The 15,572-nt window shown below is 45.0% G+C and overlaps 1 protein-coding gene and 1 long non-coding RNA gene across 2 annotated transcripts; both read right to left on the reverse strand.

Moving 5' to 3' along the window:
- Positions 1–7,134: 7,134 nt before the first annotated feature.
- On the reverse strand, positions 7,135–7,755 carry LOC136479101 (uncharacterized). The gene has a single exon (XM_066477073.1). It carries the CDS (start codon positions 7,753–7,755, stop codon positions 7,135–7,137), a length of 621 nt encoding a protein of 206 aa, XP_066333170.1.
- A 2,143-nt stretch (positions 7,756–9,898) lies between these two features.
- On the reverse strand, positions 9,899–10,789 carry LOC136481796 (uncharacterized). The gene is made up of 3 exons (XR_010764846.1): positions 10,593–10,789; positions 10,453–10,501; positions 9,899–10,080 (listed from the first exon to the last, which is right to left on the reverse strand). It is a non-coding gene; the product is annotated as an uncharacterized lncRNA (long non-coding RNA).
- Positions 10,790–15,572: the final 4,783 nt, after the last annotated feature.

A 15,572-nucleotide genomic window follows, 5' to 3' on the forward strand; every position in this document is an offset into this window, starting at 1 on the left:
TTCACAGGAATCGGTTCAATTTCAAAGGAAAAACGCAGGAATGGGGAAAAAATCCCGCATTCCAAACAGGCCCTCAACTAGCAATATGGCATTAAAGCCCATTAGGTAACATATGTATTGGGCCTTTGAGATTTATTAAAATTTATTCATATGGATATAAGGGGAACTACCCATATAAATTCTAACAATCTCCCACCAGATCTCAATTGCCCAGTATAAATACTTTCTTTCTCCCACTACTATTTAGATACTAGTGTTTCAGCAGAGACTGTTAAGTTGAACATCCGCCTAGAGCTTCTAGTTACACCCATCCACAACTTGAACAATGGACTACGCCTTAAATTGCAAGTTTTGTGCGAATGAGAATCACTCAAAGTCAAACTAGTACCTGGCTGCCAATAGCCTTCCCCGTGGGTGGAGCATATACATCATACTCCCTGGTCTCTTCATGAGCTTACTAGAGATCACCCAAATCTCATACACTGCAATGTTTTACAGTCGGACTCATGTAGGTATGTTCTTTCAAGAATGCTCTGTAGGACGGCACCTTTGCTTGTTAAAGCCAATAGAACACATTAAGGCATTTGCCAACCTGCCTTACAGCACCTCATCACTCTCTGAGAGTATTGCATCTTCACTTAGAGAGGGTTTACCAATAGCTTGTTCTTCCTAGGTCCTTAGTCATGGGATCTCCGATCAAAAAGGTTGGGTTACTACCACTGTAAACTCACATGGGTCTCATACCCATCTCACTTGATGCATTTTCTATCACATTCCGTGATAGCCCTTTTGTAAAGGGATCTACCAGGTTTTTGTCTGTTTGCACATAAGCCATAGCTATTACTCTGGAGTTTCTCAACTTCCTGACAGTCTTCAAACATCTTTTAACGTGTCTTGTTGACTTCGCATTATCCTTAGCACTGTTCACTTTAGTAATCATCGTTTGATTATCACAAGGATAGCTGGTATTAGTTTTTCAACCACCGGTAAGTCCAACAAGAGCTCACGCAGCCATTTTGCCTTTGCAGAAGTTGTATCTAAAGCAGTAAGTTCTGCTTCCATGGTTGACTTTGTCAAAATAGTCTATTTGCAAGACCTCCATGCAATGCGCTACCTCCAAGAGTAAATACATACCCACTTGTGGCGTAGATCTTATCAATATTAGATATCTAGTTGTCAACGGAATCTCATCAATAGTCCACCGAGGGGTATACCCATGTTGGTAGATTGTGTAGTAGAGGTGCGCGTGAGTAGGAACTCGATGGTAATAGAGACATAAGATTTAGACAAGTTCGGGGCATCAATATGACGTAATACCATACGTCATGTGTTCTGCTAGATTGTATTGATTGTGTATAAGATTCGATGTTTTGAGGGGGTCCCCTACCCGCCTTATATAGCCTGGGGGTAGGGTTACAGGTCGGTTAGATCTAAACCTAGTCGGTTACATGATAGACATTATAAGGAATACGATATCTAGCATATCCAATCAGATCCTTCTTCATCTTCAAGATAGCTTCCCGGAGCCTTGTGGTGCACGCCGTCAAGTGCCGTGGGCCGTGCTCCTTGATCTTATGGGCTAGACCACCCCTGACGGTGCGGCCCATGTACATCACCGTGGGTACCCGGGGTTATACCCCCCATAGCTAGTCCCCGAACGTCTTGTATCCGCTGAGCAACGTCGTCTTGATCAAGTCCGAGAAATTTAACTTCGCCGACCAGTTTAACTGATAATCCGACTAGTTTAACTGGTAATCCAATCAATGAAATTAAGTGTCGACCAGTTTAACTGGTAATCTGGCCAATGAAAATAAGTGCCAACTAGTTTAACTAGTCAGAAAATCTCGGACTCAGTCAAGTAAGGCTTGACAGAAGGATGTAAGGAGCTCAAAATTAAATTTTAAAATTCTTCCCCTTAAGAGAAGTGTACAGACTTAGGTGCCATTTGTGATGTTTAGATGATTATCATCTATGACTTAGTCAATAAGGAGCCTTAGCCCTTAGGACAGTAGTACACTCACCACTAGATGAAGTGTACACACTTAGTCCCTGAGCCTGACAATAGGTGAAGAAGACACCTAGTGCAGGGTCTAAAAATATGAGAACCCAAAAAACAATTCCCCGCTGAGCCGATCACTTAACTAGTCCCCAGCTCAGCTGTGAATTAATTAAAAGGGAGAAAATAGTACACTCACCGCTAGATGAAGTGTACACACTTAGTCCCCGAACCTGCTAGAAGATGAAGAAAAAATCTTGTAACAAGGTCAAAGAAAATAAGTGAAATATGCTTAGCACGTAAAAAATACTGGGCTCCATTAAAAATGCTCCCCGCGAAAAGGCCATCTTCCTTAAAGAAAAAAGCCCATTTAATGGCTCAGTAACCATCCGCGGAGGATTCAGGATTGTGCGTGCAACGCGCCATGGTTTCCCAAAAACCCTAGAATGCGAAAGGGCGGGGGCAACCCGTTATAAGCACCATCGCCGGCGATGCAGGCCCCCACACTCCACCTCTTTGTCTTCCTTGCGCCTAACTGAGACACCATCGCTTCATCTTCTCTACACTGCTCCATTCACATCGCGCAACCGCTCCTCTTCACCAATCAGATCTGAGCATAGTTCCACCAAATCACAGCCGCCTCCGCAACCAGATCTGATCCATGGCAAAGGTGGGAAGAAGCGTGGCCGCTCAAGCCCGAAGAAGTCCCTGGAGTGGGTTAGATCATCCTGCACGCAAGAGTCCCTGGAGGGAATGGTGACTGAAGGCATCCTTCCGGACCAGGAGACTGGTGGATGGCGCCCTGTAGCAGGTGAGGCGTTCCTGACCCCTGACACCAACGAGCTTGTTGTGTTCAAGGCGTTCTTTGTTCGAGGATTTGTGAGTTCCTACCCATCCATTTCTGCGCAAATTACTTCTATACTACGGCATTAGCATATGCCATCTCAATCCCAACAGCATCCTTCATATCTCCCTCTTTATCAACTTATGCGAAGCATTCATCGGAATCGCTCCGCACTTCAATCTCTTTCGCCACTTCTTCTGCCTCAAACCCTTCTCTGGATCTAGATCTCCCAAGGTGATCGATGGTGTGTACCTGCAGCTATGGGACGGAATGGTGAAGGAGTACAGCCAGGTGCCCCTCAACACATCATTGAAGAGGTGGAATGCTAGGTGGTTCTACATCAGGAAAGATGAGCCGAGCTTGCCAGCTGACATCGACCACCTAGCAGAACCGAATGCAAACTGGTCGGCAAGCCTGAGCAGCGAGGAGATGTCACAGGTGGAAGAGCTCCTGCAGATATATATTGAGGCGAGTCCGAGATAACTTGGACGGAGTTGGCGTAGCGATCAACTTCATCTGCCATCGGATCTAGCCAAGCAAGGAGAGGGTCATCCCCGTGTATGAGTACGCGGGGGATGATGACATTACTCGGGAGGTGCCCAAGAAGGTAGAAAAGGGCGACACCTATGCCCGCAACCAGGAGCTCTTTACTAAAACCACAAAAGTGAAGAACCTGGGCTAGCAGAGGCCATTCAGTATCACAAATCCGCCACCACCAGTAGGAATTCACCAGTTGTATCCATTGTTGCACCAAGTCTATTTATGCATTGATCACTTGTTGAAAATTTGTGCTCAGGGCCATGCTATGTATTTCTCCGACATGCCGGATGAGACCTGGCTAGAAGGTGTCGACGCACGACCGACTAGGCAACCGGCGGGTCCAGCATCAGATAGCAGCAAGTCGTCTGAGTCCGAGGACATAGAGGAGAGGGCCCCCAAACATCACCAGGCAACGCGTGGGAAACAGCCGGTCTGTGAGGAGCCGACAAAGAAGAAGAGAAAGGTCACTCCATCGCCTCGTAAGGGAGGTGGAATCACGTTCAGGGAATCTTCGGTACGCTGAAGGTTCGTGGCGGAGTGGTCCCATGATGACGAAGATGGAGGGGAAACGTTGCAGCAGAGAGCTGCACGCATGGCCACCCCTACTCCGACCACCAGGACTTCCGACCAGCAAGCCCAAGGGACGGCCAGCCAAAGGGCCACTGAGGGCGAAGTCCCCAGGCCTAGACGAGAGGCACCTGGAGGAACCGGGGGGGCCATTATGGCAAATCCAGAGCCAAACCCTACTCCCCCAGTCTTCTCAAGGTTTACGACATCGACCGAAGGGCAAGGGAGCTCCAACAAGCCACGTCGGTTCAGGGCCACTGTTAGGCGATCGGACGTGTAAGTATTGTTGACACAAAATTATTCTGAGCAGCATGAAACTTGAAGTTATTATCAATCCATAATCTTGTTGCAGCGAGGCGTCAACCGAGGAGTTATGCCCAGTTAATGTCGATGACGCTCAGCATGAAGCCGAGCAGCATACCACAGACGCTGGCGCCAAAGACATCGGCGCGGACCAGCCGGTAGGAGGACAGGAAGCACCAGAAGCGCTGGCTGGCCCTAGAGTTGAAGACACCCAGCACTCGGAGCCAGTGGATGGGGGCGTGGCACACAAGTCGACCATTGGCTCTGAGCCAGTAGCCAGTCCCTGAGCGCCATCCCCGGAGATGGGTCTTGGCACGTCAGTTCGACCACAGGACGACAAGGCACAAAGGCCCTCGAGGGACCTTCCTGAGGTGGTTGAAGAGATGAGTGCGAAACGCCAGGTGTCCGGGACCCTCCCCTTCAGCTCATGCGTACTTTTGTATGTCGAGGAGATGCAGTGGAGGTTGTGGAGGATGAGTAGGCGAGCCAGCAGGTAGAGGCGCTCAAGGCTACCCTGGCATCGGTATCCAACCAAACACAAGTGAGTTAAACTGCACTCCTACTTGATGTTGTGGACTGCGGTCATTAACTGGTGTTTTTGCAGGAGCTGATGAAGACATCCAAAAACCGCGCACACCAATTGGAGCGAGCTGCCCCAGCCCTCGCCGAGAATAAGAGGCTGCGCGAGTCGGTGGAGTCGCTGGAGAAAAGCTTGGCCGGAGCCCATAGCGACAAGGAGAGGCTGCAGGCGCGTTTGTCGTAGCTAGACTCGGATAACTGGTCACCGACCGAATATCTTGGCACAGTGGTCGACCAGAAGAATGGTAAGGCCTTAGGCCCTGTAGTGTAATACCTTGCATTGTCACTTTGTCGAGGCTGGTGTTAACCGGTGTTCATGTAGAGCTGGAGACCGAACTGTTGTTGGCACGTGAGGGGATGGCCCAGCTAGAGAAGGAGAGGGACGAAGCACGTGCCGTGGAGACAAAGCTCGTCGAGGAGCTTAAATGTAAGTTATTTCTGAGTACAATACATCTCCTGTTGCGGTAAACGTGTTTAACACGATTGCCATTGTCGTTCGCAGTGGTCCGCACCAACACGTAGGCGCAGTACTATGACTCCGAGCTCCGGCTGAAAGCTCGGCGGGACAAAATCAACGCCATAGTCGTGGGAATAAAACCCGTGCTTGACCTCATCGACCCCGAGCCGTCATATTTTCTGGGAGACAGACCTCCCTGACCCGATGCAATCGTTGAGAGGTGTGAGGGTTCCTAGACGCGCTTCAAGCAGTACACCTACGGCACCGCCTGCGCCACCGCAGGACACGCGCTGGCAGTAGTGCGATCGTTGTACCCCTCGATAAAGTTGGAAGTGGTCGACACAGGTTTTGCCTGAGGGGTAAGCGATGCCCAGATCACTGCGCTTGAATAGGAGGTGGAGGAGTCGGCGATCAAGCTGGCCGACGACCTAGATCTATTCGGCGAGAAAAAAAATAGGGAGCAATAGATTAGGATGAATATATCATGCTCTTGTTTATTTCACCGAGCAGTTTGTAACAAAACATTATGTTTGTTGTTTGTATAAAGTGTTCATATTTAAAATATAAATAGAGTCTAACCAGTTGATTCTTTATCGGATCACCAGCCCCAGCTATCCCATACATATGGCGCAGAGCGCTACTGCCCACACACACTTAAGAATACAAGCATCACCGAGGAGCCGTTGCCGACAGCCCATAACGCAGAGCGCTACTACCCTTACATGTTTAGGTGCAAACTCGGGAACAAGGCTGCTTCTGGGTAACATGAATGAGAACGTGGCTGCTCGGCGATGCGATGCAGAGAATGTATCTTAAAGATATTTAACATGGAGAAAAAACAAATGGAAAGATGCCGAGAATAAAATTTTATTAAATGCTCATGTATAAGAAAGGTACATATCTTTATTTGCAATGTTTCAAGGATAGAAACGTCTAAGGTGCTCGATATGTCAGGAGTTCGAGATAGCCACTCCATCTTCCGTGCAGATATGACCCTGGTCGGGTTCCTGCCTTGACAATGTAAGGACCCTCCCAAGGCGACGAAAGCTTGTGCATCTCGACGGTCATCTGCTTCTTGCGGAGTAAGAGGTCACCGACCGCAAAGGATCGCTCCTAAATGTTGCGGTTATAGTATCTTCATAGTCCTTCCAAATGATTGGCAGTCCAGACACAAGTAACCAGGCGCTCTTCTTCTAGGCGATCAACATCTTCTAGCCGGCGCTGATCAGACTTCACTTCATCAAAATTCTCCACCCTAGGTGCTCGGAAGGCGACATCTGCAGGCAACACAGCTTCCGAGCCATACACCAGAAAATAAGGCGAGACGCTGGTATTGCGACTGGGCTGGGTCCGTAGCCCCCAGACCACAGCTAGCAACTCTTTGAGCCATCTGCCCGGGTGTTTCTACTCCTTCTCGTAGAGTCTCTTCTTGAGGGCATATAATATCATGTCGTTTGCCTGTTCGACCTGGCCGTTTGCTCTAGGGTGGGCAACCAAGACATACTTGACGGAGATGCACCGGTCTTTGAAAAAATCCTAGAAATCGCTGTCGGTGAACGTGGAACCCAGATCGGTGAACATACTATTTGGCAGACCAAATCTGTGAATTATATCCTCAAAGATCTATGCTGCTTTCTTCGCTGTAGACGTGACGAGAGGCTTATACTCGATCCAATTGGAGAACTTGTCAATAACGACATAAACGTATTTAAATACACTCGGGGCGGTCTTGAAAGGCCCAATCATATCTAGTCCCCAACATGCGAACGGCCAAGAGGATGGAATCGTCTGGAGGGCCTGTGCTGGAACATGAATCCGCTTAGCGAAAAATTGGCACCCCTCACACCGTCAAACTAGTGACTCCGCATCCGCCACGGCAGAAGGCCAGTAGAAACCTCCTCGGAAAGCCTTGTCGACCAGACTCCTAGAGGCTACATGGTTGTCACATGAACCAGCATGGATTTCATTGAGTATCCTCATTCCCTCTTCCTGAGAGATGCATTTCTGTAGTAGCTCCTTCTTCGCATTCTTCCTCATCAACTTGCCATCAACTAACACATAGTTCTTGCTACGAGGAATAAGACGCTCTGCCCCAATCTTGTTGGTCGGCACTTCTGCAATAGTTAGGTACTTGATGAAAAGTTCTCTCCAATCGATGCTAGGCCCAGGGACCACCAGAACTAACTGCTCGGTCGGGAGCATTTCTTCAACCTCCTGCCCCGGCTTAATAGATGGTGTCCTGAGGTCCTGGACGAAAACTCCTACTGGAACTTGAGCTCTGGTCGACCCTATCTTAGATAGCCGGTCAGCTGCCTGGTTCTCATCTTGAACAACATGATGAAATTCGAGACCATAGAATTTAACTTCTAATTTTCTAATTTCAGCACAATAGGCGTCCATCTTCTCACTGGTGCAGGACCAATCCTTGTTGATCTGGTTGATTACCAGAGCGGAGTCACCATAAACCATTAGGCGTTTAACGCCAAGGGAGACGACGATGCGAAGACCGTGAAGCACCGCTTCATATTTGGCGTTGTTGTTGGAGGCTAGGAAGTGAATCCGCAGGACGTAGCGGAGCTCATCCTCGGATGGAGTGATGAACTACATGCCTGCCCCGACAGCACCAATGTTGAGTGCTCCATCGAAGTACATCGTCTAATGCTCGGGAAGATTAGCCGGGATAGGTTCTTGCATCTCGGTCCACACGGCGATGAAATCTACGAGCACCTGTCACTTAATAGTCTGTCAGCTCCTGAACTCAATGGAGTATGTGCCGAGCTCTACTGTCCACTTGATGATGCATCCATTAGCTTCCTTGTTGCGGAGAATATCGTCGAGCGGGGATTCAGTCACTACAAGAAATCTGGGCTTATGTGTCAGTTAGATAATGACGTCAGTTAGATAATGACGAAGACAGCTTGTTTTGACTGCCTGCAGTGATGAAATGGTTGTCGTCACAGAAGGTTCTGTGCCCAACAGAGGACGTCATAATTCCTGTGACAACTACACCATCGTCATTAAACCTATGACGACAACATTTTGTCATTAAATATGTCATAGTATATTGAACAGGATGTTGACACGTCTGATGACATGTCAAATCTGGCATAGCATGCAACGTGCCAGTGACATGGCACATACATTATTATAACAAAAATAAGCATCATCATAAAGTTGAAATTAGCCCCGCCAGCCCATTTGGCATGCTCCAGCACGTTCCAACAATAACAATTCCAAGCCCACTTCATGTACATACAAATATACAATTATCAATCCCAACTCATACAATTATCAAGCCCATTTGATTTACATACAAATATCAAGGCCATGAGAGTCTACAAATCAACCACACTGGCATACATTTCAACACGTTTGTTACATTTCATTTATATACTTATAGTATCCTAGGTTTAGTTAGGGCAGAGAGATCTAGCTTTGATCCATAGTCATCAAGTACCGCTTTCAAACCGGAAAGAGTTCTGCAAAATGCAATAGTAAATATATTAGATACTGAGCAACCACATTGAAGGTGCAATTGCAATTATAAATGAGGCACAATTGTTTTGAGTAAACACTAATGAACCATAGAGAGAGATAAGGAAACTCTACTAATGGCATTTCTCACTATGATGCATACGAAGAAACATGTTTCTTTACATATTTCTGGTTTTGTTTTTTTGAGAAAAATACAATAACAAAGAACAAATGTGATGTTTTTCACTGCAATTGTGCAGTTCGAAATATGCTTGAATAGTGTAGTAGGTTTTGGGAGCTGTTAGATGTTCTCATGAAGGAAGAATACACTACTAAGGATGCATCCAATGGTGAACTTAACAATTACAGTAGTATATAAGCTTGACTTTTTTTACAGTGATTCCTCACACACAGTAAGAATTTAAAGGCAAGATAAATAGTAAGTTTCTAGAGCTCCTAATTTTTAGATAGTCCAATAGGATTGTCAAGGTTGTTTGTGTGCTGCACACAGACACTCATCCAAACACAAAGAGAGGATATATATCATGTCCAGGACAAGAAAGCCTCATTCAAGATAGGTAGCAAGGACTAGAAATTTCAGTATACAAGTTCATCCATGGGTGCCCTTTCACACTTCACGGGTCACATATTTGTATGGCCATATTTACCATAAGTTGCAACATATATATCAGAAAATTATCTAACTGACAACAAGGATATAGTGCATTGCATTCGTAATCTGGCTCATACATCAGTTCTAAGTTGTATAATGCCATAATGGAAAACTTTACAAAAACAAACAACAGACACTATCAAACTAGCAAAAATATGAATATCTGTAATGACTTTTACCAGATGGGAAATAGTAGGTTGGTTTGCCAATGTTGCAGTGAATTTCCTGACAAAAGAGCAAGACATACTACTTCATTAACCTGATATATATGGTAATTTGATCTAGGATGGTAAGTAGTAACTAGTAGTGAGGTGTTAGCTTGCAAACCTGGTGACAGGACAGTGTCCGACAAAACCAGTGTTATCTTTAGTATTTACAGCAGTGGCTAGTTTGCTGAAGCAATGAAATCAAATCAATTAGAGATCCAGTTCGTGCAAGCTACAAGTGATTAGCAGGTACAATCTACAAAAAATATATTGATCCAATGATTAGCCTTGTGAAAGAAATAAACACTGCCCTGCTGCAATGTTAGTTTTCAAAGCAGCAACAACAGATTCTATCACATAGGAGACGATGTTGCTGGAGCCTTTAAAGGGCCTGGACTGAGACGTCAGCTTGAGGAAAATCACCTTGGCACCCTTGACTGTCTGCAATCACAGAAGGAATTATTTGCAGCTATTAATTTGCCATCTTGAATAATTTGCAGTTATTGAATTCTGAGTTCTTAATATCTCCATACCTGAATTGCACAACACTACATATTCTAAGTGCTAATAGCAAAAGCCAAATAACTAAGAATGTTCTCCAAAGTTGTGTCTCCACTACTCCAGTACAACACATAACAAAAATGAATGGGAAAAAATTATGTGATGCCATTAAAATTGTCGTCCAACTCCCACCCCACATGCAGACTAGTGTATTGAGAATCTAGAGAAAATTAACTTCCAGTAGCAGACAAGTATTACACTGAAAATATTACAGCTGAATTGCCAACTAATTAGCAAGATATTGATGCAAACCTTAATCCGCAAGCTCCTGGCAGCACTGCACGCCATGGGCGGCACGCACCTGCAGCGTAGTTTGATGAGGCAGATCAAGCACGTGATTGCGGGACATAGAGCAAACCATCCAAAGGACGAATGGGGAGGAGTAGGGGTACCCGAATGGAGCACAGATGCACACGATCTGGACGCCCCGCCCAAGGCCGCCGCCTTGATCTGGACGGGCCAACCTTGTCAAGTCGCCGCAGATGCACTCGAAGAAGACGGCTCTCCTCCGCGCCGCCCTTGGCTAGATCGAGGCAAGGCGGCCCTCCTCCGCATCGACGTTGGACGGATCGAGCCCAGATGGCTCTCCTCTGCGTCATCCTCCTCGCCGCCCTCGGCCAGATTGAGACCAGGCGACATCCTACGCGTCGACCTTGGACGGATCAAGGATGGATTGAGGACAGGCTGGCCGGAGCGAGGTCAGGCTGCCCTCCTCCGTGCCGCCCTTGGACGAATCGAGGTGAGACGACCCTTCTCCAGCGTCAACAGTGCCTCTACTCGAGTCCCCGCCGCCACGCCTCCCTGGGACACTTGTTCCGTGAGTCGCCGCCTCAGCCGGCCATCGCCACGTCGTCGCCTCAGTTGGCCTAGGCCGTGGCACTAGAGAGGAGTAAGGACGGGCGAGAGGGGCGGCGTCCAGTCGGGAGAGGGCGGGATCCAGCTAGGGTTTCTCCTAAGAGATGCTAGTTTTATATAGCGTGAGAGTATTGCTGACCGTCCGATCGTAAAATCAACGGTCAAGATCATGGACCAAACATAGTGGGGCGGCCTGTATTGTTAGGCTGTTAGGTTTTTATTTATTTTTTTGCTAACAAAAATACATTTAATTAATTCTAGCATACAAATTATGGTATATGATCCTTATACAGTTTATAAGTTTTACGTGAACTAGACTGTGTTGTGTAGGATTTTTCAAGGATTTCCGAAATGAATTCCTCTTTTCTAAGATAGGATTTCCAAAATGAATCGCTCTTTTCTTAGGTTTACAATGTGACTTCTCTATTTACTTGATATTGCAAAAAAAGTTGTATGGGCCAAGTATAGAAATAGACTTCAAACAAAATTTTTTGGTAGAAAATGATTTCAAATAAAAAATCATGAACTACAAAAAAATCAAATAATTTCAATAAAGCGGGACTATACTTCATTCACAAGGAGTTTCATATAACTATGTGAGAGACGTACCATTTGTGAACAATGTATACTACCACTTTGTTAAAATCACGTGAAATTTAAATAGAACGATTATACACCCAAATCATATTGTCAAGCAAGTTTGTATATTTTTTCTAATCAAATTTAGATATTATTACATTTATTATATGGTAATTCAACAAATAATTACAATAACAACTAAATTTGGTCAGAAAATTTTTCAAATTGACATATCAACATATTTTGGATCTATAAGCATCCCATAAAAATTTTAGGTAATTTCAATAAAGTGGAACTATATATGCTTCACAAATATAACCATCTCTCACTTAGTCACATAACAAAGTGTGAGATCTATCTATTTTGGCATAGTAAACGATATTGGGATAGTAAACGATTTCAAACGAAAAAGTTGTCAACAACAAAGTTGTAGAAATTATCGATATCTATAACTTTTGGTTTAGTCATTTCTCCATCAAACTTTGTTTGAACAATTCAAAATTTGAATTTCAAAATTTTAGAACTTCGAACAAAATTTTGGGCTAGTAAACGATTTCAAATGAAAAAGTCACCAGCAACAAAGTTGTTGAAAGGACCTAGGATGTCGCCTAGAGGGGGGGTGAATAGGCGTTTCTGAAAAATCAACACCTTTAAAAGCGGAAACGATTAGTAAAAGGAGTTTCCAAAATGGAAACTCCAAATCAGAATAATACCACCCCTCACAAGTTAGCCACAAAGTATATAAAGATACTAGATAAACCTAGGGAGCCAAAAAGCTGCAACCAAAGAGTTAAATCAAAATGCACTAGTCAGTTAATGTCGGAAGTCCCGACGTTTGGGTCGAAAGTTCCGACGTGTCAGAAGTCCCGACAGTTTGGGTCAGAACTTCCGACGCAAACTGTCAGCACTTCCGACCCCTACGGGAAATGAACTACAAGTGCTAAAATGAACTTTGTGATGCCGATAACTTACAAACCCACTTCCTAGTGGTAAGGTAAGGTGTTGGGTCACTCTCTTGACGTTGATAAGCCACCACTCCGTAGATCGAGGCCCAAACCCTAATGAATAGCTAGAGAGAGAGGAAGACAACCAAATACATGTAATTTCGAGCAAATCACAACAACAACAAGCACGCGGGAGACAAGAATTTATCCCGAGGTTCGGCAGCCCCACAAAGGAGCTCCTACGTCCTCGTTGTTGAGGTGACCACTTAGGTCGGAGTCTTTTCCACCTCCTTTCCTCACTCAAGGATACCACAAAGGTCACTTGAGTTTCTTCACTAGAAAACAAGGGTAATACAAACTTCCCAAGGCTCTTCCACAAGATGGAAGCGCTTGGGCGACGCCTAGCCGGCTAGGGGAAAATCCCCAAGAGTAACAAATGCAAATCAAACCGGCTTGACGAAGAAATCAAGTGCTCAAGCTTGCTCAAAGTGTTTTTCTCACTCAATCCACTCTCCAATCACTCAAACCCTTTGGGAATCGAAGTTGGAAGTAAAGGAGTGAAGAGAGGGGAGCCTAGAATGCTTGGGGGCTGTTTTGGCCGAGTGTTCGTTGCAATGAAATGAGTGGGCAACGGTTAGAATGGAGGAGACGGGTATTTATACCCCAAGGCAAAATCTAACCGTTCAGATCTACGTCGGGAGTTCCGACGCAGATCTCGGGACTTCCAACGTATGAAGAAAACAATGTTCACACGAGGTCAAAAGTCCACGGGTGCAAGACAGTGTCGGAACTCCCGGCAAACGTCGGGACTTCCGACGGTCGGAACTTCCGACGTGCACAGTTGAACAAACAGTCAGCACCACTGATGCCGGGACTCCCGGCCTGGGTCAAGTCAGTGTCGGAACTCCCGACAAACATCGGGACTTCCGACGATCGTCGGGACTTCCAACGGGCACAGACAGCAGGTCAGTAGAACCATCGATGCCGGGACTCCCGGCTTGGGTCGGGACTTCCGACTGTCGGGAGTTCCGACTCACGTCGGGACTTCCGACGTCCACAGTCACCGCGCAGGCTATGACTGGGAGTCAGCGCTTCCGGCAAGAGTCAAGACTTTCGACTGTCGGGAGTTCTGGCTTACATCGGGACTTCCGACACCGACAGTCACAGAAAAATTATTCTATGTGCTCGTGAAGTGCTAGAGTGTCTCTCTTTGAATTTAATTATTATGCTTGAGCACTCTATCTTCCTCAGACCATCGAAACTTGCATCCCTCTTAATAGTACGGCATACCTATTAACTCAAGATCAAAAGAAATACGAAATTAAACCTTTTGAGTTGATCTTCTTTAAAATTGATGCCGTGTCTTTCAATCTTCATAAAGTGAGGGTGCCAACATGTCAATATTGATCTTGTCACTTGAGCATAGCCATCTTGAGCACGTGACTTGATTCCATTCATCAAATATGAATAACTCCAAAATGTATCAAGTCACTTCCATCAAACATTTCAATAGTGATTTGATCCTCCACATAAACATGGCCATCATAGCTTGATTAGTACCTCAACTAAATGCAAGTACTTCCTTCTTCACCCTAGCTAGGTTCTTCGGCCGCCAAGCCGCCGCTTGCCCTTCACCCTTGCTTAGTACCTCGAAGCCTTTCCTTGCTATCTTCACCATCTCAAGCCATCAAGTCACATCTTGTGTTGAATCATCCATTCATGTATTGTCATCTTTTTCATTTCAATTTAGCAAGCTTCACTTAAGAGACCATTCCATATGCAATCCCTCATGTCTCATTAATTAATCCTAACGAGCTTGCTTTCACATAGTACATGGAATCCCACAATAGATAAGCCTTTGTATGAGTTTCATTTGCATTGTTGTCTTGTGCTTGAACTAGATTGTTTATACAACAACACATCATTTTGGCTTTTCATTAAGTATCTGTGAGATAACCTATTACCTGTTCACACTTAGCAAACGGGTTAGACCTTTAATCATGTTGTCATTCAATCATCCAAAACCCACTAAAGGGCTAGATGCACTTTCAATCTCCCCCTTTTTGGTGATTGATGACAACTTGATTAAAGCTTACAAAATGATATAAACATTTAAACTTTTGGGTTCAATGATTTATGAGAGGCTCCCCCTTAATATGTGCTTATGATTAGAATTCACAAAATAACCTCAAATGTCAATTGCACATACTAAAACATATATGAGACTCCCCCTAAATCATTGCATCCGTGGGGTGCATGTGTGTGTGACAAAGTAAAACCGTGATACATATGACAAGATATATCACACAAGAATAAATATAAAGGCATCACATCAAGTATTTTCTTTCTAGCATGTAGAGTCCTTATGAAAATAAATATAACACATGTATGTCACACATAGCACTCATTACACAAATTTCTCAAGTCATATCTCTCCCCTTGTCATAGCTACTCTCCCCTTTCATAGCTAGACACAAGGTTGCACTCCTGAAGCTTTAAACAAATCCCCTTAAGCTTTAATCATATCTCTCCCCCTTTGTCATCTATCGCCAAAAAGGGTCACACAAAGCACAAAGGGTGCTTAAGGTTTAAACTTTGTACCAATCTCTCTCCCTTTGTATTAAACTCCCCCCCCCCCTTTGTCATGGCGTGGGTCATATTACTTGTCACTCCCCTTTTGTCATCTTAAAGAGGTTGTACTTGTCACTTGTTAGCAATTCAAAATAGATCAAGTACATGGGTTTACTAGCTCATGAACAAACTCATACACTAATCACTAGATCATATAATCATTCAGGCAATAGTGGTAGTCTATGAATCTAAAAATTTTCATTTGTAATGCATGATCCTATAAGCATGTACTATATGCACTAACCGCATACTAGTAAGGGATGAAAAATGATCATGCACAATACAATGATACCTTTGCTATGTTGGAGAGGAAGATAGTCATATAGATTTCAATTCATTTCTCCAGTAGCACCATAAAGTCCA

This window comes from Miscanthus floridulus, chromosome 9, assembly GCF_019320115.1.
Source record: "Miscanthus floridulus cultivar M001 chromosome 9, ASM1932011v1, whole genome shotgun sequence".
Lineage (NCBI taxonomy): Eukaryota > Viridiplantae > Streptophyta > Magnoliopsida > Poales > Poaceae > Miscanthus > Miscanthus floridulus.

What these genes read in the sequence shown, in the direction of transcription:
- LOC136479101 (XM_066477073.1), bottom strand. Translation starts at nt 7,755, where the DNA reads ATGGTTTATGGTGACTCCGCTCTGGTAATCAACCAGATCAACAAGGAT.